Source organism: Lycorma delicatula, chromosome 10 (genome assembly GCF_047948215.1).
Source record: "Lycorma delicatula isolate Av1 chromosome 10, ASM4794821v1, whole genome shotgun sequence".
In the NCBI taxonomy this organism is placed as follows: domain Eukaryota; kingdom Metazoa; phylum Arthropoda; class Insecta; order Hemiptera; family Fulgoridae; genus Lycorma; species Lycorma delicatula.
Genome location: NC_134464.1, coordinates 45,982,873 through 46,009,771, shown reverse-complemented (window position 1 = coordinate 46,009,771; position 26,899 = coordinate 45,982,873). Strand labels below are relative to the sequence as shown.

Here is a 26,899-nt window from a genome sequence, read left to right as displayed (position 1 = left end):
AGAATAGAAAAAATAATTTAAGAGAAAATAGTGGTAAAATAGGGGGAAAATATTTGCATCCTATAAAATGAAAAAAAATCATGAAATGAAATGAATCATGTTTAATAATAAATTTAAAAAATAAATAATCAAATAAAAGCAAATTCGGTACTGAAAAATACTTAGTTTCTACTCTTATTATTTTCTCAAATATAAAGTAATACAGTATTACTAACTAACTATATAAAGAAAATTATGCTAATCGGATCAAATATCCCATGTAGGGATTTTCGCAGATTTTAACATTTCATGATTTCCTTTAACAAAAAGCACAATTTTGGCATTGAAAAATTCCGAAAGGATCTATGTTCATTGGTATGTTTTTTGCTACTAATAAAACATTTGGCTTAATAATTACTGTGTATGTGGCATTGATGCCAATTAATTGTGACAAAAATCGGTCAAGGGAGTGGAGAGATACGGTTCTCACCACTCCACCGATCTCTGTGGCCAAGTAATAGCGTCTTGGGTTTCATCCGAAGGTCCCGGGTTTGAATCCCGGTCTTGTTTTTTGCGCAGGAGGAGGAAAAAAAAGACCGGGATTCAAACGGTCCGATCGGGATTCCCGGTCTATTTTTTTTTCCTGTTTAGCCTCCGGTAATTACCGTTCATATATTACTTCAGAGGATGAATGAAGATGATATGTATCAGTGTAAGTGAAGTGTAGTCTTGTACAGTCTCAGGTCGACCATTCCTGAGATGTGTGGTTAATTGAAACCCAACCACCAAAGAACACCGGTATCCACGATCTAGTATTCAAATCCGTGTAAAAATAGCTGGCTTTACTAGGACTTGAACACTGAAACTCTCGACTTCCAAATCAACTGATTTGGGAAGACGCGTTGACCACTAGACCAACCCGGTGGGTTGGGATTCCCGGTCTTTCTTTCTTTTTCCTGTTTAGCCTCCGGTAACTACCGCTTAGATAATTCTTCAGAGGATGAATGAGGGTGATATGTATGAGTGTAAATGAAGTGTAGTCTTGTACATTCTCAGTTCGACCGTACCTGAGATGTGTGGTTAATTAAAACCCAACCACCAAAGAACACCGGTATCCACGATCTAGTATTCAAATCCATGTAAAAATATCTGGCTTTACTAGGACTTGAACGCTGTAACTCTCGACTTTCAAATCAGCTGATTTGGGAAGACGCGTTAACCACTAGACCAAGCCGGTGGGTTGGGATTCCCGGTCTGGCATGCACTTTTCGCACGCAACAAAATTTTATCTTGTTAGATAGATTTTATTAATTTTATCGGTAACTGTAAGTGGGCGTAATCCTGTGTTTAAATACTGTATAAATATATAAATATTCCCTTAAATTTTATACCTAAGGAGTAATCCGTTGTGAGTTAAGTCCTTGGTAGATTCAAACCGTCGACTTTATGAAGGTTCTGTTCATAAAGTCACATAACTTAAAACTAATACTTAGCTTATCTTATATTCAAATACTTATATTTAAGTATTTTTTGAAGAATTTTACGTGAGAATTCTAAAAAAAAGGATACACGTACATTATAACAAAATTTAGATTAACAGCATTTTATTAGCAAAATGAATAATACCATCTTGTTTAGTATCATGCTTATTAGGACTACATTTTTTTTTAGTTATAATCAAACATAATTATTCGGTTTATACTGCCATAATAATTTACAATTCAGAAAGAAAAAACAGTCGATTCCTTTTTATGTTAGGGATAAAACCAACGATTACGTCAGACACCTTTATCATAATATTTGGTAATATTCCATTGGATTATAACGATAAAAAATATATTGGGCAAAATAACAACCTTAAGAAACTAGTTATGAACTAATGTTGATTCAGTATAACTGATTTACTTTACAAATATGTCGATACAATTAAATCAAATATGTTGATGAATATAGTAAACAAATTAATATCTATTGAAATGGAATTCTAGCCAGCTGTTATTTGAAGATACATTAATATAAAACATTTGTTCACCCAGTCTTTTCATATATTATTTTTAAACTGCTGAATTTAACATATATTTTTTTAAAAATAACATTTTCTGTGTTAACACAAATTTTAACAAATTATTAGAACACACCATTTATTTATTGTACATTATTAAATCTTCCCTATAATATAAAATGGTAAGAAAAATGCTGTAAACGAGAAAATTTCAATAAATCCTAATTCATCTACTGAGACGGGCAATGATTTAAAACACTCGAAGAATTACATCACTCGGAGAAGTTACATCTAATAAGGCATCATTCGAAATTGTTTCTCAATTCTGAACGATATGAGCGAACACTGGATCTCTATATAGTACAGTCAATTTTATTTTTATTTGAAAATCCTTACCTACCGATTGATGTTTTTTCCATATTTTAGGGGTGATGAGGGAAGTTTAACCCAGATTTTTAACATCCCCCTCCCATAGATATTTGAAAAACTGAAAACGTTTTTGTAATGCGTCCTTCTCTGAATCTATGCATTTTAGAGAAAAGTTTTTCACCCAAAAAATGTAAAGGACATTCTCCTCTACAATTAATTTCATTGATGTTTAATTTGAAATTGAAATACTAGGTGGCGCTGAAGTTGTAAAAAACGTGGTTTTTCGTTTTCACCGGAAAAAATTTTTGAAAAAGTTGTTAATCTCAAAAAAGAGACAACTTTTATTTAAACAATTTTCTTGTACGACTTACCGTTTTGGAGCTGTAGGTTGTGAAAGTGTGAAAATGTTGTGAATTGGGCACGTGTTCGAAATCGGTCTAGTCGTTTACAAAGTTTTTTACAACTTCAGCGCCACCTTAAAATTATACGGCATAACTTCAAAGATATTAATTGTAGAGGAGAATGTCTTCTACATTTTTTGTTTGAAAAACTTTTCTCTAAAATCATAGATTAGAGAAAAACGCATTTCAAAATCTTTTTGAATATTTCGAGTTTTTCAAAAATCTATGGGAGGGGATGTTAAAAATCTGGAGTTAAGCTTCCCTCATCACCCCTAACGCATGGACATAAGATCAATCGGTAGGTAAGGATTTTCAAATACAGCCTATTTTGATGACAAATTGCCTGTACTAATATATTATAGTGTAAGAAAAATACTGACATTTTGGTCGCGAAGCGGCTAGGGGACGCAGCTCCCTGTAGCTTAAAATGTATAGTATTTTCTTTTAATTCAATATTTGAACGTTATTTTTTAACTAATAAAATTATACATATAATAATCTTTACTCTAGGCATAGTATTGTTTATAACAGTATAAATTCTTTTCGTGAAAAAATAAAAAATAAATAAACTGAATTAACAAAAGATATAAATATCAAAACTTAAAAAAAACGACTACAAAAAAAACATTGCTCTTTAATATATGGTAAACAGCGAGCGGGTGACAGTTTTGTAAATAGAATAATTGTTTTTTCATATTTCTTAAATTTATTTAAACATTTTCTTATAGCCCATGACACTCCCGGTAATCTAAGGATTCCAACGCGGGGTCATACATCTAAATCGGCTGAGTCGTTGATCTGTTACGGTGCAACACACACACACACACACACACGCACACACACACACACACACACACACACACACACACACACACACACACACACACACATATATATATATATATATATATATATATACCTCAAATACATTACACTCCTTTTTGGACAGTCGTGTAAAAAGAGATATCGCAAAATCAACTGATTTTCAAAGACGAGAATTCTAAGGTTCAAGTTCTAAAGGCAGTTTTGTTTTTATGTGGATTTGAATGATAGTCCGTGGATACCGGTGTTCTTTGGTTGTAGGCTTTCTATTGACTACACGTCTCAGGAGTGTTCGACCTGCGTCTGTTCCAGACTACATGTTTACCGGTATATTTTCACATACCTACCCTGCAGCTACGTCAGGCCTGGCAAGCCAGTAGTGGTAATTGCATTTGCCTATACACAAACCCAAACCAGACAGTAGCTGGAAAACTGGTTGGAGAAAATAAATATATATATACAAGTATTTTAATCTATCACCATAAATTAAAAATTAACGTTTTTTCCATTTAGTTTTATGCCAAATAACTCGAATCGTATCAATAGTAATAAGTCAAGGATTCTTATATCAGTTTCCAATATTCCAATAATTTTGAGTTGACTTATACAATTTCATTTTATTTAATTACAGAAATTTTTCATCTGAAGATTGAATGTACATAAAATAAGTTCTTTATTCTATAAAAGAGCGGGCATCTACATCTAAAGTCATTAGCCCGGTGGAAATTGATAGGATATGAAAAAATGCCATGCGTGACCGGGATTCTAACGCGAGTATACTCAACTATAAAAATCTTTACTAATTATTCTTTGTAAAATTTGGTCTCCTTTGGACTAACGGTTTTATAATTATTATTCAATATTTCAACTGAAGATCTTTCATATTTAAAAATGTTTACTTAAAAAAATTAAAATTAAAAAAAAACAGGTAATTTTTTTTTTTTTAAATATGACTAACAGAACGTAAAAAAGAATCATTATTACAGCAGGAGTGAAGTAAGGTTATAAAAAGTTAATAAATAACTACTGAAGGAGAAAAACTACTGTTATGATTGCGTAGTAACATAAACTACATCGCAGCTGTTATTCATTAGTAAAGGACTAGTTTAGTTAATCATATTCTTTAGAGATACTGTAAATCATCTCATTGGCTCAAAATATTTAATAATAATTTTATGTAAAAAAAAATTACACGCAACATACTAATGAATTATTCATTATTTTACATGATTTTCTAGTTAAATTTATTAAAACGTAATTAAAAATTGTTTACATTTTTATAAATAAATATTCCCAATTGGAACCTTTATTTTTTACGCACGAGTATTTTTATTTTTTAACCACGAGACAGTATATACGTTTGGGGTAAAATGTTGCACCCGCGCGTTTTGTTACCATTTTTCTCAAAAACTACTAGACCGATTTCGATGCGATTTTTTGTATTACATAGGTATCACTTCAGAGTAGGTTCTTAGACATGTTTTACGGTTATAGGTCACCAGGAGGCGCTGCAGTAGATGTGTTTCTCTAAAACGGCTGGGCCGATTTTGTTGCGGTCTTTTGCATTACATTGTTATCACCTCAGAGCAGGTCCTGAGACATGTTTTACGGTTATAAGCCACCGGAGGGCGCTGCAGTAGATATGTTTATTCAAAACGGCTTTTGAATGTTTCTAAGTCTTTCTAATTAACCTATCGGGTTGGTCTACTGGTGAACTCGTCATCGGAAATCAGCTAATTTCGAATTCGGGAGTTCTAAGGTTCAAATCCTAGTAAAACTAGTTAGTTAATTTAAAACAGATTTGAATATTAGATTGTGGGTACCGCTGTTCTTTGGTGGTTGGGTTACAATTAACCACACATCTCAGGAACGATCGACCTGGGACTCTGCAAGAGTACATCTACATCTACATCATCTACATTAATACATATCATCCTCTGAAGGATGATATGTACCACCTTATGGTGGTTCCGGAGGTTAAACAGAAAGGAAAAAAGACTTTCTAATTCATATTTTAATAATTAATTACTCAATTTAATTTCACAGTGAGTTTTTTAAACCTTTTAATTTTATTCACTTGTTTATTATCTAATAAATCATCGATAATTGTTGACCAAAAACTCTCAAATATGTTGGATAGAATTAAAACACTAGCTAGCTATATAATTAGGTATAATGAAGTTATTTTTGGACATTTAACTTGCAGGTGAGTTTAACTGTGGTTAAATACTAACTAAAACCCGCCGGGTTGGTCTAATGGTAAACATGTCTTCCTAAATCAGCTGATTTTGAAGTCGAGCGTTCCAGCGTTCAAGTCCTAGTAAAGTCAGTTATTTTACGGATTTGAATACTAGATTGTGGCTACCAGTATTCTTTGGTGGGGTTGGGTTTCAATTAACCACACATCTCAGGAATGGTCGAACTGAGATTGTACAAGACTTCATTTCATTTACACTCATCCTCATTCATCCTCTGAAGCATTATCTGAACGGTAATTAGCAGAGGCTAAACAGGAAAAAGGAAAAAGAAAAACTACCAAACTATTACTTTTGTTTAATTTTTTTTCTAACAGAAAAATTCATCAATGAAAACATATTGCAAAGTTTAAGAAAAATATGATTTGTGAGTCAAGTAAAAAAAAAAATTTTTCCTCCCGATAAAAGGAAGCGAGTTATTAAGCTTCAAACTCATCGGAAAAGGTACAATAGGTTAGTATGGTATAAAAATATATAGTAAAAAAATAATACACGAAAAAATGTTTAAAAAATTTTAACATTGATAATGGTCAACCTGTAACTGTACAAGAATACACGTCAGTTACACTTATACATATCAACCTCTGAAGTAATAATACCTGTCGATGATTCCCGGACGTAAAAGAGGGGAAAAAATTGATATTTTAAGATTTTAAACGGCTCTCCCACCCCCAATATTGCTCTAAAAGTATTTTTTTTTTTTACCACTTGCACTACTACTATGCTTAGGAAGACAAAAAATTTCAGTTAAAAGATATGCAATAATGAAAAGAGCTTTTTTCTATTTTTGGGGGAAAGAGGAGAACTTATGATCAAAATGTATTTTTTTTAAAAATGGTATGATAAGCATGTACGCGTATACATCTAAGAACATTACCCCCTTTTGTTGGGTTCCTTGGTCATGAAACGTTAGAATTTAAAAAAAAAACATATCAAGGTATTCAGAATGTGCTTCTGAATAAACCGAAATATTTTCTACCCAAAACGAGTGGTACTAAAAAATGTAAACATAACGAATATCCTTTAAAAATTAAAACAATTATACGGTGTCTTAAAAATATTATTACCGTTATCATTATTTACTTTTAAATAATTATAAAAATTTGCTTAACGGTAACTGATTTGGTCCAGTTCAATATTTATCATTCCTGAGTCAGCGTTGTTAATTGAAATCAATTGTTCAAGTAAACCGGTAAGAATAAAATTCATACCTAGTTAAGTAACTAACAACACTTTTACGACATATCAGACTGTATACAGTTGACAGATAAAACTGGTTTTTAAAACTCATCACAACATATTCCAAAAATTTGATAGGTGATTTTTTTTAACTGTTTTATTTTCTAAATTAATTACAATTAACATACAATTCCTTTTTAATTACGAATTACAATTCCTTTATAACTTTCAGATTTTTTAATGAAGGGAAAATGAACCAATGATTTTTTAATTCACTTTTGAAATATCAGTTGAAATTTTAACTAAACATTTACTTTTCAAATAAAATATATTTTGAGCCTGCCAACAAAGTTTTAGAATTTAATACAAAGGATTCTTTAATATGAAAAAAATTGTAGAAACGTTTACAAGTTACAGCTGTTTTAAAACGTTGTCATTTCAGTTTCGTTCTTAAAACCTTAACGAGATAGTTTAAATGCTATTGCAAGTGGTATAAAAGAATTTTGGAAGGAATTTTAGTATGAAGGCTATTCTGTAATTGACTAAAATAAACAGGGAAGAATGAAGAATGAGTTTTGCATTCCGGTTTCGAAACACAATCGGACAATAAAATTAATTTAAAATATTTCATATCAAAGTGTAATCCAATTAAAGCTTAGTGAAGTTATTTCAGCAGTATGAAAAAACCATCTGTTTTGAATATCAAGTCGAAAAAATATTTATATTACAATAATTAAAATATTGTGATTAAATTCAATTAAAATAATTTTGTTGAATTTCTTAAAAGCCTTAAAAGAAATTAATATATTTTTCTGAGTATGCAAACATTAAAACTTACAATCAGACAGTAATTTATCCTCTTCGTAGGTTCTATATACCATTATCTCTTCTAAAATTAATATAATATTTTTATAATATTCCGCGTAAAATTATGGAAACTCGTTTACTTAATACGTTTTAAACATTTAAAAAGATGACAATATTTGAGATATTTTGAATAGTATCTTGGTATCGGAAAAAAAAAAAATATTTATAGTTTTTGTTAAACAGCTTTTACTCTTTAATCTATAAAATTAGAAAAGCCCGTTAAAACTTTACATTCATGACTTTAAAAATGTTCCGTACAAGTTCGGTGGCGCTTTTTCGACGTACCGGTACTTTATGGGATGATACTTTTATTTCCCTCTGTAGTATTAGAACATGCTTCTTGGTTTCTGTTGGATCTTTTGCAGATGATGCGGACCAATGACAACGACGCGGCCTAGAAGGATATCTTTTTTCGTCATCGCGGTACCACCAAAACCTTCCTAGATGCGTATGTATCTATATGATTTTGAAACTTTTTTTTTACAAAATATTGATTCCACAAGCTTCTTACTACATGGAATGAGCATAAAAACGGCGATCGCCGTCTCCATTCGCGAACGCAAATTTGTTTCCTAATTCAATTGTAAGATCCAAACATCCTTTTCCACTAATTTTATCAAACATGGCCCGTTGGTATGATTATATAATTAATAATTAAAGAATCCATTTACCAACAATTCTTTTATATATAAGTTCAGGCACTTTCAGAATAAAATTCCATCATCAGGAACTTAAAAACCTTACTTCTTCGTCAGGTAAATTTAAGTAACGTAGTAAAATAACAATGGTCCACCGATAACGGTGGAGACATTCATAATGACAAGAGGTTAAGTCGACATAATTTTAAACATATGACGACCACTGTTATATTACGTTACATAAACAAATTTACATACGAAGAAGTTTACTTTTATTAAGATTATAACATAAAATATTTAAGTTCCTGATGATGGAATTTTATTCTGAAAGTGCTAGAATGTATATATAAAATAATTGTTGGTAAGTAGGTTCTTTAATTACTAATCCTTTTCCACCTCAAGAATGCTAAGAAGATTGCAGACGGACAGTGATAAACGAGGAAGAAAAGCTCAGAAGTCGCCCGACGGAAGAGAGAAGATGGTTCCACTTTCCTCCGTTTCAGGGCCACGGGACAATTCAAGGTTTACGATTTTTAAATTATTTACTGCCGTTTATACAAAAAAGCAGGCTAAAGAAGAAAGAAATAAAAAAGAAAAATGAAGATCGGCCCGCTATCACGGACTGGCATCCTACCCTACCCGACTCGACCGAATCCAGCTAAGATACAATGATGAACACAGCCCGAGTGGAGAAACTACCAACCACCCATCATCCTTTCCTAATTCTTAAAATTATGTCCCAGCTAGTACATGCTAGTCCCTTCAGAAAGGGAAGGCATTGCATTCTCCAAACACTAGGGTCCTAGGAAGGCTCATTCCTGTTAAGCCGAATGGCTCTAGCAACGAAAGGACTTCAGGGGGACGTGCTGAAGTGACTTCTAATATTCCACGCTCCGACTCGTAGAATGTTATTTTTTAATTTTTTGGTGATCCATTCCTTAGGAGTCTACACCCGGAGATCCGAACGGGGGACTAGTTTACCTCTGGAATATTTTACCAAGGAAGGTGCCCCTATTATTGCTATATGAAAATGTAGAGAGCTACATTTTCTTGGAAAAAAAAGCTGTTTTCCATTGCTTTCAGCTGCGCAGTATTCAGAGGACTGAGTGATGTTGATATGGCCGTTTAAGTCGTCCTGACCTACGCCCTTAACAACTAGTGAAAGAGCTGCTGCCCTCTTTCAGGAATCATTCCTTAGTCTGGCTCTCAACCGATACCTTTCCGATATGGTTGCACCTTCGTTCCAGCTACTCTGTTATCACTGAGCGCTCAAGCCCCCTCACCAACGGCAAGGTCTCATGATTCGTAGAGGGAGAATAAATAATTACCCGCCCGATAAAAGAAAGACACAGCAGCAAGGGAGTTTTGTCCTAGTTTTTCGATTAGTAGAGAGATACAAATCCTCCCGTTATCTTTTCGTTCCGTTCCGAAACTAGAAAACTGATGATGATTTTTAAATATTCAAAAACTATTTGATAATATATCTTTAGAAATCTTTAACTATAAATAAATAAAAGAAAGTTACGTCTAACTGATGTATGAAAACTAATCTCATTATAAAAAATGAACTAAATTCGAATAAATTCTACTTAAAATAACAAATTTCGTATTTTGTAAATTCGCGTTAACAACAGATGTAAATCCAAAATTACTCATCTTTCGAAGTATGAGTTATAATATTAAATAAACTTGGTATAATTTAATATATAAATTCGAAAGTTTGTGGCAGTTCTGTACGTTTTCAACAGCGTCATGCGAGAACCAACCGGTAGATTGCTTTCAAATTTTCAGGATACATTCGTGTAATTCCGGGAAAGATTTTAAATCATATATCGAGAGCCTAGGCTTCTGGAGTGAAGTTGTGAATTTTTCCTCTTTGACGACGACCTAATATCGTTTTTAGTTTCTTTTTTCGAAGTAAAAATAAAAGACTATGCCTTTTATAACATATCAGATTTTCAACTTTCTACCTTGAATTTTTACCACGATATAAGGTATTCTGCAGTAATGGAAAGGAGTACCAAAAGGTATTTTTTTGACTACAGAAGGAGCGTATCAGTGTTTCAACCTCAAAAACGAGCGAAACGAAGGAAAGAGAGCTTTTCAGGCTTTAACTGTTATTTATCTATATTATTTTCGCATCCTTGAGGATATCGAAATAAGCAGGGGTCGAGCCAGCGACTGTCCTGAGTAGACGGGAAGGGTGAGTGAAGCTCTGACTGGCTAGTGTTTTTATAATATTAAGCTAAAAATAATTTTCCGGAAATTATTATCTATTTAAAGCAAACATAATTTCTCGGGAAAAACAAAGAAAAATCTTGATTCATAAATAAGCTAAAAAATAAATGAGCAAAAAATCGTAAATGAGCAAAAAATAAATATACATGGAAATAAACGTAAGCCTACTTAGGAAATACGTTTTGTTTTTAATGTAAAAAAAAAAGGTGTTCGTCATTGTAAATTCTAATCCATAGTAATAAAGTGATTCATTAGAAAAAAAACAATACCATCTCACTTTTACGGAATTTGTAAGTACACAACATGACTTATAGCGGAAGCATATTTCTTTTAATTCCACCAGGTTCTTAAGCACTTGTCATATATTCTATGTCGACTAATTGTAATAATAATACCGTATAATTGTAACATATTCAATGTATTGTCATATCTTTCACTCGCACACGCGTGTAAATGTGGGTGCGCATATGTTTGTTTTAAATAGTGGTAGAGAAAAAATATTCCATAGATATGAATACAAAAGTAAACTTGTCACCTGTTATTATTAAGAATGTTTGTGTGTGAAAGATCGATCGTGTAAGACATAAACATTTGTATCACGAGTTTATATTATTAATATACAAATAAAAAATATAAATGATAGTACATACAAATGATTAAACCAAAAAGAGAATAAGTTACAACGAAAAACTTATATCAACAAACTTAACATACTTATAAAATTTAAGTTAAAAAGCAGTTATCAATTAAAAGTCTAGTAAAACTTTCGCGAACGAATATTCTTAATACTGTTCTCTCAATTATTAATTCATTTCTAACAAATATATTATCTCGAACTTCTACTAAACTAAAATTGTAACATATTATATTTGTATAATGTTTTTAAGTATTATTGTTTGCTTTAATGAAATTACTATTTGTAGATTTTATATGTACAGGGATATCTCTAAAGTAAAAACCACTGAGGAATTTCTCTCCTTAAGGTCGGCGAACCTGTGTCGTTCATGGCCACGCTAGTAATGAACACACTGCACTGTTGTCTGCAAGTTGTCCCGTTGTAGTATATTTGATTACGTGAGAATTATTACGTTATAAAATGAATAGGAAAATCGATGTTGCCGCCGAAATACGTCATACGTTTTATAAACCATCAAAACGTTAAGCCGGCTGAAATTCATAAGCAGTTGATTGCTGTGTATGATGATAATAAAATCGATGAAAGAAACGTCCGAAAATGATGTGAAAGCTTTTGAAATAGCAGAATTAATGTCCACGATGAAGAACGTTCCGGAAGGCCTTCGATAATCACCGAGGACTTGTTGAAACCCGTCGATGATTAAATCAGAAAAGATCATCGCTCAACGATTTCCGACCTGGCCCTTATTTTTCCTGATGTTTCAAGAGCTGTTATTGGTCACATTGTTCATGACCATTTAAACTTCAGAAAGCTTTGTGCACGTTGGATGCCGCACGTCTTAATAGAAAGTCACAAAAAACCCGAATGGAATCTGCTTTGAAATTTTTGATGCGCTACAAATAAAAAGGTGATGAGTTCCTTAATTCAATTGTTACCGGCGATGAAAAATGGATTTTGTATTACACGTCAGAGAGAAAACTGCAGAGAAGTGAATGGCGTCATCCTGAATCCCCAACCAAATCGCCAATAGTTAAGCTACAGCGTTTTTGGATGCAAACTAATGACCACAATCTTTTAGGATCGGTTTGGCATACTGCTGATTGATTTCATGGCACGTGGGACGACTATAAATGCAGAAACCTACTGCGAAACTCCATAAAAGTTAGCGACGTAGGTGGCTGGCCGATTACGTCGTCCTGCTGCACGATAATGCACATCCATATTTTGTGGGTTCGACACTTGTAGTGAGAACATTTTGACGGTGATATCTACGATCACCCATAATATAGTCCAGACTTAGCTTCTTTCGATTACAATTTGATAGAGAAATTGAAATAATTTTTGAGTGATAAGCAATTCGCAGGTGTCGATCAACTTAAAAATTCTGTTAATCAGTAGGTAAATGGACTGGCGGCGAAGAATAGGACGAGAGTATATTGAAACTAGTGTATCGCTGCGATAAATATCTTAATTCATGTGGCGATTATATAGAGAAGTAGTAAAAGGTATGCAGTTGAAGAGAAATAAAAATATTTATAAAGTTTTCAGAATAAATGTTTTTACAATGAAACTGTTTTTACTTAACCTCTCGTATGAATCTTTATGTTTTACAGTTCCCTTGAGTTCGGATTTGAATACTAGATCGTGGATACCGGTGTTCTTTGGTGGTTGGGTTTCAATTAACCACACATCTCAGGAATGGTCGAACTGATAATGTACAAGACTACACTTCATTTAAACTCATACATATCATCCTCATTCATCCTCTGAAGAATTATCTAAACGGTAGTTACCGGAGGCTAAACAGGAAAAAAAGAAAGAGTTCCCTTAGGTCACGTGACCATTATTTAGTGATCCATCAAATTAGCACCCGCGTATTATGGTAATCATAATGTATAGTTATATGACGTAGGTTCCTTTTCAGTATCTTTTACAATTAAAAAATTACACATTTTTCTGGTTTTTAATTTTAAAAAAAAATTATGGTATATATATTTTTTTAACTTATTAAAAACTTAGTTTTCCGCCATTTTTGAGTCCTATATTTGATTTAAAAAATATATATTTATATATTTTATACATTTTAGTAAACCTTCCATTAGTATACCAGAATCAATTTCATAGCTTACATCGTTATTGTGTAATGATTATTACATAATTATAATTTTGGCGGCCATTTTGAGGTGAACCCTACAGTCGTCCGCGGCCATTCGTGTATTTTTGTAATCTTTTAACGATGCTTAATCCGAATCCGAAATCAAAACAAAATCCGAGACAAAAAGTGTCCATACACATAAATATTGAATTTAATAATGAAATGTTCGTTCGATGATAAAATATGATTATATATACATGTCAATTATTTATGGCGTATTAGGTATTTACTGTGTTTGGTGATAGATATATTGTGTAGATATAATTGTTTCCTGTAACTCCAGAATCACGTTATTAAAAAATAACAGGTATCAAAGTATTTTTTCTTAATTGAGGCAAACTAGGAAAATTCAGTTTTCTACGATCAGAAGTTCAAATTGTTAAAAATGTATTTGCTTGAATATAAATTACTTAGGGCACAATAGTCATCAAAAAATTAATGATTGTATCTGCACACCATCACCAATGAGGAAGTGAAAATAGGTAATTGTTACAAAAAAAAACGCAAAAGAAAATTAAATTAAAGTTAGATAAATGTGATCAAAAGTTTGAAATATTTTTCAGCCTTAAGGTAGATTACTACTTAAAAAAGCCAAACATGTTATGGTGAAAGAAGATAACATTTTTAAAATTAAAAAAATTATTTTCATGTATACACCGTAAAAAAATATTGGATTATTCTTATAATGCGTTATTCTAAGAAAAGTATTCTATAAATAAATAAAAATTTCATAAAAAATTCTAAAAAAAAAATAAATAATAAAACTGTTTTTCAAATTGATGAATTATTTAAATATCTATCTTTCAAAATCAATACAAAATTAAAAACTACTAACAAATTACAAACACTTAATGTGTAGCATTAAGTGTTTGTAATTACTAAAGATGGACGAAGCAGGAGCGATATAAAATGCCGAATAGCACAAGCTAAACGAGCCTTCAGTAAGAAATATAATTTGTTTACATCAAAAATTAATTTAAATGTCAGGAAAAGATTTTTGAAAGTGTATGTTTGGAGTGTCGCTTTATATGGAAGTGAAACTTGGACAATCGGAGTATCTGAGAAGAAAAGATTAGAAGCTTTTGAAATGTGGTGCTATAGGAGAATGTTAAAAATCAGATGGGTGGATAAAGTGACAAATGAAGAGGTATTGCGGCAAATAGACGAAGAAAGAAGCATTTGGAAAAATATAGTTAAAAGAAGAGACAGACTTATAGGCCACATACTAAGGCATCCTGGAATAGTCGCTTTAATATTGGAAGGACAGGTAGAAGGGAAAAATTGTGTAGGCAGGCCACGTTTGGAGTATGTAAAACAAATTGTTGGGGATGTAGGACGTAGAGGGTATACTGAAATGAAACGACTAGCACTAGATAGGGAATCTTGGAGAGCTGCATCAAACCACTCAAATGACTGAAGACAAAAAAAAAAAAAAAAAAAAAAATGTGTAGCAAAGACCAAAACTCGAAATTCGAATTATTTTACTTTTCAGTAATTTTAGGAGTCAATTTTAATTTTATTTTTAGTTTAATTATTATTTTTTAAGTAGATTGAAAAGTCGATATTACCATTTTTTAAATTTTAGAAAGAATATTTAGGTACATGATGAAAACTGTCGTTAGTAAGAATTACAAAAGCTGAGATACCTGCTTCTGACAGGAATAAGAACTGGAATGTAGAGAGACGACTTAGAGAGACATTACGAAACTACTACTGAACTTGTAAGATAACGTTGTCGGGAATGTGGTAAAATTTATTTTTTTGCATCAAAAATTTCCTAACTAATTTTTTTTCAAGAAATATTGTGAAAAAAAGTGGATATGAAAATAATATTAGGTTTATACTAAGCTCTAACAATACAGTCTAAGCAATCATAGCATTTTTTTTAAAGTTTTAATGTTCTTTTTGACAAAAACTTTTAATGTCGTTTACGTTATTTTTTTTATACAAAACTTTTCCCTTACATTATCTGGCAAAAGGGCTTTGGCATCATAAAAAGAATTTATTCTAAAAAAAATATGATGTGGACACCATATGACTTCCTTGTACGCCTATTAAATTACATACACACATTTTTGCTGCACTTTATTTAAATTATTTCATTTGAAAGTAAGATACGATTCTCCAATTCTGTAATAAAGTGGACAGTTGCACAATTGCTAAAATATTAGTTTTTATCAACATCAAATATTTACACAATTATTAATTCAACAATTTTACCTGAAATATTAGGATTGAGTAAAAGACCCTTTATCACTCTTTAAATAAACGTAAGTCTTATATGTATCTAATACTATGTTTTTAAAATTATTATCATGTAATCATCAACAAAATGAAAAAAAAATCTGAATAATCAGTTGTTTCACCAAAACTGATGTGGACACCACATGACTTACTTGTATGCCTATTATATATACAAATTTTTTTTAAATAAAAAGTAAATAAAATTTTATTTTATAAATAACATTTTTTCATATTTTTTTTATATTGTTATTGTTGAATTATTATTTATTGTAAATTTTTTCTACAATCAGAGGTTAATAATTATTAATTAATCAGTATGTTAAATTTAAAAAAAAAAACTTAAAAAAAGGGAATTAAGTCGGATTCGAACCAACGTGCTTTACCCTTGTAAGATCCAAATATTTCATTAATTAAAATTTTATTTAGCTATAACTCTGGAACCAATGAAAATAAGAACCACTTATGATATATCGTTGAAAAACATTCGCGAGGGTTTACTACTGCAGTTAAAAAAAAGTCATAAATTTAACCCAAAAAGTTTTTTTGGGTTTTGAGTTTTTTTTGGTTCAGTCGATTGCAATCAAAAGGTGAACAACTATATGTTACAACAGTCTTAAATCCAAAATTTCAATAATCTACGACTAATCTTTTATGAGTTATGCGAGATACAGACGTCACGCCGAAACTAGTCAAAATGGATTCAGGGATGGTAAAAGTGGACATTTCCGTTTAAATCTGGAAACCGAAATTTTTCGCGATCACAATACTTTCTTTACTTCGTATAAGGAAGTAAAAACAAAATAAAATAGAATAGATGAATTTGATATTACTAAGGATAATTTTTCATTAAAATAATTATACGAATAAATTCAAGACCTTCTTTTAAAAATATAATCTTAAAAAATAAATTCAGTATTTCCTTATGACCGTGATTTAACGATAAAATAAAGCCCGCACCAGCGTGTGCAACAAGCAAACTCATTTTGAAAAATTTTAAATTCATTTTTAAAATAAAATAAAGTTTACTTTGGAAGAATAATAAATGTTAATTTTACAATTTATTTTAAGATAAATATAAAAAAAAATAATAAAAATATTAATTTAATTTTATCGGACGTACTTCTATAAATTTTCAATGACGTGATAAAAATTATATTGTTATGATTAGAAAAAAAAGTCTCTATTGTTGTTATTCTTTTCATAAAACAATTGTAATATTATATTTAAATTGAAAGATAACAGTATTTAAACGACAATTAACAGTTGATAGGTACAAATTTCATTTATTTCAAATTTTTTAAAACAGATACAAGTATCTGTCACCAACAGCTTATATTTATTTACATGATAACAGGCTTACGCCCCTCTTACAGTTTACTAGATGAAAAATAAATGAATTTTTTAACGTGTGAATAATGTCATGTATGACCAGGATTTGAACCCAGGACCTCAGGATGAAAGGACAAGACGCTATTATTTCGCACGGAGATCGGTGAGATAAAAAAACTATTTTTTTTTTTTCAGGAGAAATAGCTTAGTTGTAATAAATTTATAATTAAGTAAAAAATATACAAAATTGAAGACGTAAGAGAAACAATTTCAAGGTCGTAAAAGTTGGAATGATATGTATTGCATATTCCGAGCAGTACCGTTACGTTCATGTATTATTATTTTTTATTAATATTGCAGCCTGTAGTTCTTCAAAAAGCTCTTCAAAAAGCAAACCAAAAAAATCAATTTTTGCTTTTTGAAATTAATAAAAAAAAAATATGGAACCGAATTAAAAAACAAAAATCAAGGAATTTTATTAAATTAAAATAAAAAAAAATAACTTACCTTTTTCTTTCTGCCCTCATTGGTGATGTATAAATCAGCAATACCAAGTAAACAATCATCACACCGACAAACATCACTACTTAATGAAGATGTTGAAGCAAAAGAAGACGCACTAGCGAAAGACGATGCGGAATCAGTCGAATCCATACGAAGGAGAGGCGATGGGTAACCGCTTGATAATCCACCGTTTACAAGAGATGGTGAACCAGAAGCTCTTTCCATTTTTGCTATTAATAATGATTCCATTAACGAACGAGATCTCGGTGGTGTTGAAGCGGAACAAGTCGATAGCACGGATGAATTCAGATGACAACATGTTAACGTTGTCGACGCCGACGAAACAATAGGCGTCGATGATACGACTGTCGTATGTATTTGTGTCGAATCGCATGTAGGTGATGAATTTGAATTATGCGCCTGCGCGGTTGTAGTCGTACCGCCAGGCGGTGGTGTATCGCTTCGAATATTTGACGTCATTTTGTCGGTGACTTCACTCATACGCAATTAAACCTCCACTGTTTAATATTCACTATTCATAAGAAAACATTCATTTCATTTCATCTTTTATTAATATTAATTAAAATTATTTATGTTCATCTTTATAAATTGTTATAATAATGACATTTTTAAATAACGTCAGACGTTTACTGCAACATTCGAATTAAAATACAATCATAAAAATAATTTTTTATTTTAATATTAATTAACTCACATTTCAAATGAAAAATTCCTTTATTTATACGGGGAAAAAATCATTTATTATTTGTAAACATAGTTTATAACAGTTTTTTTCACCTTCTGGAAAAAAATTACATAATAAAACAATGGTACAATCACTTTGCATAAAAATATAACCTTAGATAATAAATTTAAAAAAAAACATGTGTGTAATCGTTACGTAAATCCACCGTTTAATAAGCAATTTTTTTTTCAAAATATTTAAATAATACCTTACACCATAATTATTACCCACAATGATTTAATTTTTTTTTTGAAATTACTATTACCGCATGACGCAAATTAAAATTTAATGATTTTTCAGAAGTAGTTATCAAAAGGAAAAATATACCAGGAAAAATAGTTATTAATTTTTTTTTTTAATTCTTCAGAACCACCGTTATGAATTGCTTCAGAGGATGAGATGAATGACACGTAGCGTGTGAAAATGCCATGCATGACTGGGATTTGAATCCGGGACCTTCGGATGAAAGGCCGAGACACTACCGATTATTACCTATTACCTATTAGGCCGATAACTGTAATCTTAGATACGGAAGAGGACAAGTCTTGTTCATTGGTCTAATTTTTATCGGCTTTTCTATTCCGATTATATTACCTATTACAGTAATTACATGAATGATTACGATGCACTTCTTGTGTCAGAAAAATATTTGTACGCTTGGCATAAATACACTTTCATCTCATAACTGTTCAATTGTTTTGTTTTTCTTAAATATATACTTCAAGAAGTTTATTTTTCATTAGATAATACAGATTTAATTGAGAACATAAAAAAATAATTCTTCTATCTCTTGAATATTTTAATATCTACAAGTAAATTAAACGATATCTTTATTTGATGAAAATTTATCAAAAAAAAGTTGTTTTTGGATTTTTCACAAAATTTATTTAAAAAATGACAGCTGTTTCGGTATGCTATACCTTCCTCTGATATTAGGTACAGAATGTGCAATAATATTGAGTATTTAATGACCAAAAAATACTCGTTTGATCTGAGTAATCATACAAATACTCAGATTAAAAAAAAATTCCTTTTGGCACGCCGGAAGACGGAGGTAGACTTCACCGGTGCTAAGTAGGGGTTAAAAAAGATTTCCTTAAAGTTAACAAAAACTTCAAATTTACTCATTGGTTGCATGTGAAAAAAAGTTTCACGTGTTTAGCATACGACAAGCCCGATCTTCATACAATTTCAGCAACATTTGGTCAACCCTTGCCGTAAGGGTTGGTAATATCAAAAATTGTTTTATAGAAAAGTTTTAGGTAATGTTTAGAGGAATAACGACTGCTTTAAACCGATTCGATACTGTGCCTATTAAGGGAGATATGATTTTTTTTTGTCTTCGAAACATCATTTTTCAACCCCCTGGGCTAAAGGTTGGTGATATCAAAAAACTTTACTTAGATAAGTTTTAGTCCCTTATCCAGAAAATAGTAGAAACTTTAAGCGAATTCGATATTTTACTTAATAAGAAAGTTATAGTGATATTTTTTTTTCGAAAAAGCCCCTCCATATCCACCCTCATGGTCCGATTTTGGCCGTTGACGAACTCGACTGATATTTTGGGACGAGTTATTTTTAAGGAACAATTTTAAAGTGATTGGCCCAAAGTACAGCACATCGTGTCCACAAGAAAGTGAAATATATATACGTACATATAAACATTTCAGCTGACGGTAGTTTTGGGGTCTGGGAGTTGTGAAACGCAAAGATATGTAGAAAAATTTTCCAGAAGTCGAATCATCATAACCATTACAATATGTAGCTAGCTTTCATATGAAATCTACCTAATAGAATTGGAATCGTAGGTAATTAAATCAGAAACCATTCTAAATTTTGATTAATTGAAATAGATATTCGAATAACAGTATCTTTCTAAATTAATTACAAATTAACCTAATGTAATTTATTCAAAAACTATAAAAATTATTTTGGCCTCATCTAAATTTCAGCTGTAGGCTGTAATAAAAAACTATTTAATTATACGGCTGAATCCAAATATATTTTATTGCATTTATATTATATTAACTGTTTTATTGAACAGATAAAATTATGTTTAGCCCAAAAATTTACAATTAGCAATAAAAGAATTTACTTTAAAAAAATAATAAAATTTATTTTCTTTAGATTCCTCAACAAAATGGATTTTTGTAAGGGACATCACTAATTACAAAAAACCCTTAACTTACATGTATATTCAGTAAATTTTATTAATCCAGTGATTATGCAAAATTATGGGTGAATTTGATTAGTCGCCTCCAATGTTGGAGAACAACAAAAATAATTTGTATATTTAACGTTAATTAGACGAGGTTAGGGAACGAAGCGTGCGTAGATTATTTTACGTTGATGTAACTCATCCTATGAGCAGGCCTCCGTGGCGCGAGTGGTAGCGTCTCGGCGTTACCCGGAGGTCCCGGGTTCGAATACCGGTCAGGTATGGCATTTTTTAAACACGGTACAAATCATTCATCTCATCCTCTGCAGTACTGCTTAACTGCGGACCCGGAGGTAAAAAAAAAACATCCTATGAACCCACCGGGTTGGTCTAGTGATGAAAGCGTCATTGCAAATCAGCTGATTTCGAACGTTCAATTCCTAGTAAAGAGAGTTACTTTTACACGGATTTGAATACTAGATCGTAGATACCAACCAGTTTTCTTTGGTGATTGGGTTTCAATTAACTACACATCTCGGAAATGGTCGACCTGAGACTGTACAAGACTACACTTCACTTACAATCATACATATCATCCTCATTTATCCTTTTAAGTAATACCTGACGGTGATTCCCGGAGGCTAAACATGAAAAAAAAGGTTATGTTGATATACGTACGATTCGTCAGTAAACGTATCAACATAATCTACGCTCGCTAACCTCGACTAATTAACAGCGGTAACGTTTTGATTATTTAAATAAACTCAGTAATTAATGTTTATAATCGAGTTATTATAATATATAAAACATATAAAATGACCGGTATATTTAATAAATTGCTATATATATATATATATATATATATATATTAAATTCTACAACATTAAAGGTGATTAATTCATCGGTAATTATGCATAATCAAAATTACCGTATCGTATGTAGTCAGGTGTTTTACATTCGTTCTAGCCGTAAGAAAGACTTGATTTAAACAGTAAAACATAACAAAAAATGTAACTCTTTCTGAAATGAATAATAAATTACATAAAGTGCCACAAAACGATTGCGATGCGTGAAAAAAACAAATAAATAACTAAAAAAAATTAATTCTCTAAAAAAAAAATATTATTATTATTATTGTAAAATAAACCTCTACAAAAAGTTAAAAAGCTAATCTTAAGAAATATGTGGGAAGAGATTATATTGAAAAAAAAGAATATATTGTAAAATTTAAATGAACTTGAAACTGTGTAATATTATTCAAAAAAGTATTTGCAAAAATAATAGCATTCTAAGTCAAATATGCAAAACACCAATTATAATTAAAAGTAAAAAAAAATAATCGAAGAAAAATCAGTGGGAGGAGTCATTTAAAATAGAAGCCCGAAACAGTGGGTGGGCAGATTTTGTTAAAGTTCAAATTAATATAACTGACAGAACAATAAATGAAAACACCCCTTAACTCACGGTTCAATAATTTCACAGTTAAAGTCTAGTTTTATTGTACAAAATCATTTTGTTTACGTCATTATATTATCCGCCTACTTTACTATCATTTTATTTTAAGAAAAAGAATACAGTTGTGCAAAACATATATCAATTTTGTACTCTTATCCTATAACCTACTTTATTTTTCAATAAACACTTGAGGTTTATCACACAGTTCATCGTTTTACTTTCCCGTCTAGATAGCGCTATAGCTGTAGAAGGGAAAGTATTGTAATCGGACCAATTTGGGCATATGCCGTTTTTACCGGATCTTGACGTTTTGACACCTAAGCAACTCAAAAACCAAAAAATCATATGTACGTGTATGTTCGGTGTTGGCCTCTAAATCATCTTATCTCCAGAACTACTGGACCGATTTTGACCAAACTTGGCCAGATTACTTTTATATATGAGACACTGATGCTATTACAGTTTCAACTTAAAATGTTAAGGAAGTGAGGCTGTAGAGCACGGTCACCTTCAATATCTTGAGATTTAGCCTAATTAATGTCAAACTTTTCTTAGGCACATTTGTTAATAATTAAAAAATAACAATATCTGCAAAAAATAACTTTTCAAAAATCGTACCTCCACCATAAAAAATACTGTTGTAGTCTTCTTCTAATGTTCTGACATCATAGGTGAGTGGTAAAATTAAATCCAAAAAAATTACAATGAAATTGTAAACCATACGGTAAGAGTCTCGCAGATATCATTTCTTCCGCACAAAAAAACAAAAAATATAAATAAACTTGTTTTTAATAAAACGATACCGTATCAAGAAAGCTAAGACACTATATTTCTATTATCAAAATATTTTATTATTTTAGAATTTTCTTTAAAAAAAGAATACATGTTAAAAATATGTAATAGACAATAGATAGATAATAAACAATGTTTAAGCGTTCCATATAATAAGAAAAAAAAGAAAAAATTTCTTACAAAACTTAATTCTGTAAATGTGATATGAATGAAATCGGGTCGGTAAGAGTTTTATAACAAATTTTTCTATTTTTTGCATAGAAGGCTTAAACATCATTTGTTATCTATTATTGTATATCTATTGCCTATTATATATAACATGTATGTTTTTTTAAATTGTAAATTAATAACAGGTTTTGCTAATAGAAATGTAGTTTCTTACTTTTTTTTTATATCAGTATCGTTTTGTTAAAAACATTTTTATTTATATTACAGATATGTTTGTTTTTCGATCGGAATGATATCAGCGAGATTCTTACGGTACGGTTTACAATTTGATTATTTTTTTTTTGGATATCACAGCGTTTTTTTAGATTATTCTTTTATTTATTTTTTTACGAATTACTGATTGTTTCTTATGGATTTGTTATTAAAATATATTGTCTTTCTAGAACAAAGAAACTAAATTTCACGGTCAATTTTTTTTTTGGATATCACAGCGTTTTTTTAGATTATTCTTTTATTTATTTTTTTACGAATTACTGATTGTTTCTTATGGATTTGTTATTAAAATATATTGTCTTTCTAGAACAAACAAACTAAATTTCACGGTCAATTTTTTTTTTTTGTTGATGTCATATCATTCACTTCATACCATATTTTTCCTTTTTTTTAATGAAACTAGTATAATTTATTGTAGACTACTTTTATTTTTTTTTTAAAGAAGTGGTGGGAATTAAAAAAATTGTTTCATCTTCAGTATTTTCATTTACATAAGAACATTTACTATTAAAAGCAGCTGTAGTATATTTTCTTTTAAATTTTATTTTTTCAAGTACATTATCAATTTTTTTTTTACGCTACCTAGTACTATCAAGTACTGCTATCTAGCGGCGCGATTCGTAAAGGTGCATTAAAATATGGATTAATGACATATTCGAGTCCCGCGGTTCATCAAATCGAAAAAAGTTGTCTAACAAAATTCAACGTACGTTTTGATAATATTCTTTATTAAAATCTAATTGAACTGAAATATAATATTTTCACCCTAATTTTTTTCTACATTTTCATTTCACTATAAGGTTAGGTTATGTTTAGAACTGTAAACGTAAGTTCGTTGATTTCATCGCCTCTTACCGACAAAATTCTAACGAACTCCGTGATAAATGCATAATATTTAAAGTGTAAAAAAGTAAAACGGTCTGGCTGGGTTTCGAACTTGATCGCCCGGTTGACTAAGTACTTGGTGCGTTAAGCCTCGTGGCTAAACCAGTTTGTCAACCGTACAAGCGAGTTCAACTTACATTAGTTTAGTTAGAGCCGACCGTCGCCGCTAGTACCGCCAAACCCGCGCAAATTAAGTACGGTATGTGCGCGCGCTATAATTAGAATCAATGAATTAAATAAACGAAAATATGTATTTAAACAAAATTATAAATATTTTACATTAAGTTGTGTATGTACAAGTGTGTAAGCCGTGCATCAGAAACAATCCAAAATTATAGGACTTAATCGTAAAGCGGCTTTATCCGTGTGATCGGAAAATATAAATTTTAATAATGAATATAAATATAATCCTAATGAATAAAAATTTAAATGCCGTATTTAGTTTATACATAAAATTAACAATTAATTAATTTTAATTTCCGATTTAATTAATTTGTTGTTTATAAAATAAATAAATTCATAAAATAACGAATTATGTATGATAGTAATACTTAAAATATAAATCATAACCGGTGCAGTAGTTATAGAAAAGATAATGTAGCAGAAAAACATTATTTAGTAAAGCAATGTATATAATTTTTATTCTATCTAAAGGTTTTGTTATTGTGACCGTTTTACAAATTTTGCTAAACCAATTTTGTGTGGAAGATGAATTGAAAATGAAAAAACTTCAGATCCTTGTTAGGAATCGAATATGGAAACCCCGTTGATTTAGTAGTAAGTAATATAACTTGTTAAAATAAATCGATAAAAAATATAAATCGATTTTAAAATTGTAAATATAGATGTTTGTTTGCTATTAATTAGTAATTACAGTAAAGTGGACTTTCTGCACGTATAATTTACTGATAGGTAATACCATATTTAAATGTAAATTAGTAATAATTTATATTTATCTTCTTTGTTTGGTCCTATAACTCTTTTATGAGCCTTAACTCCCTCCTTGATAGCTTTTCTACACAACTTATCCTCTGTGATTTAAATAATTTATATTAAATTTATTAACAACAAAATATTATATATTCATTAATTTTATCTTCATTATGCACATTTTTTAAAATATAAGAGAATTCAATTTTTTCGCAATTGGTTATTCAAATTTTTGTTTTCTGAACTAAAATATACGTTTTTTCTTAACGCGATCAGGATAATTAAATAATAAATTATGAAAATTAATTCATTACAGAAGCTTACAAAGAAGTTTATATATGAGAATGCGAAAATTGAAATTTTTAACGTATGAAAAATGCCATGCTTGATCGGGATTCAAACTCGAAACCTCCAAATGAAAGGCCGAGACACTACTATTCCGAACCGACATCGGCTAATTTTGGTTTATTATATTTAAATACATGAAAATATTTCTGAAAATGGATTTTTTTTTTTAATTTTCTATTTATCATTTCTACATAGAATTTAAGAAAATTTTTTAACTTTGCATTCTATTATAATATTAGAATTCGATTTTTCGTTATAGATTAATTAATTTAGTTTTTGTTAATTAAAATTTTTTAAAGTTAGTTACATATTTGTGTTGGGATTAATAAAAAATTGTTGACCATCTTACATGTTTTATTAAATCAAACATGTTTGATTAAATTAATTTAAAGTGTTATGTAATAAAAAAGTTACAGTGGGAATACCAAATTAGATGTTTTTCTCTGGCAGTATAAGGTGATCTGATTTTAAAAACATTACCTAATGGCAATAAGCCATGTACTCAAGCAGGCATTGTTCTTGTTCTGTTCAGGAGGATGTTAGGCTGATCAATAAAACTGTTTGTAATGATGTACATTACACCAATTCGTTCAAGCTTCAATATACCCTGCAATCATCAGTACATATAACTTATCCCGGAACGATTACATATATATTTTATATTTTTCTAATCTCACAATTTCTGAAAATTTATAAGATGGTTAAAAGCATCGTAGGCACCAGTTAATTAAAGCAAAATGATGTAGACTGCATCAAAGGTAAATCAGCAAATATTTACATGAATATTTCATACAAGACCGATATTTGAATGCTTCGAAAGATTTATATTTTTGTTCGATAATCAATTTTTTTAGACAAATCTGACATTTATACATAATTTTTTGTGTTATTAGTATCTAATGATATTGATGACTGTTGTAAGAGACCATGACGAGATTACTTAGCCCAGCGCTCGAACTAGTTGTTCGGTGGCGCGCAGTTTCTTTCGCTGTGCTACAGGTAATCAGCTCAAAAAATAATGAAACATAACATGATTTTATTTCTTACTTTGTCTATATTTTTTAGAGAAAAATAATCATGACAAGGGATAAATATTAATGCTACGCAATTTCCGGAAATGACCTATGTCTTCTATTAGATGTACGTTTTGATCGTGAATACATGTTATAAATTTTCATAAGGATAAAGGTAACGAATTTTCATAACGAATCTAAATCATAATCCACGGTGAGCAAAATAAAACCAAACCCAGAATGAAACCGCTACTCAACATTATTTATGAAAGACTCTCAAAGAACTAGCACGACTAGTGGATGTAAATGTTACTACTGATTGTTGCTGCCTTTTGTCAAGTGGTTAAGTGTCACTGCAGTATACGTTTTGTTACAATGCAGTATTGAGGGCAGTTGTGTTTGTGTAAAATGTCTTATTCAGTCCAGGAGAGGATAACTATAGTTAAGACTTATATTCGTTTTGGATCGTTTGCATAATCACGTCAAGTATTTGTAGAAAATTTCCAAATGCCT

The 26,899-nt window shown here is 30.4% G+C and overlaps 1 protein-coding gene across 1 annotated transcript in view; it reads right to left on the bottom strand.

Annotated features, from left to right (window-relative positions):
• The window catches only part of LOC142331374 (inositol-trisphosphate 3-kinase B-like), a 304,893-nt gene extending 286,921 nt beyond the window's left edge, over window positions 1–17,972 (bottom strand). The window contains exon 1 of the mRNA XM_075377245.1: window positions 17,623–17,972. Coding sequence (XP_075233360.1) covers window positions 17,623–17,868 — 246 coding nt within the window. The 5' untranslated portion in view covers window positions 17,869–17,972. The remainder of the gene's footprint in view (window positions 1–17,622) is intronic.
• Between the last annotated feature and the right edge of the window lie 8,927 nt (window positions 17,973–26,899).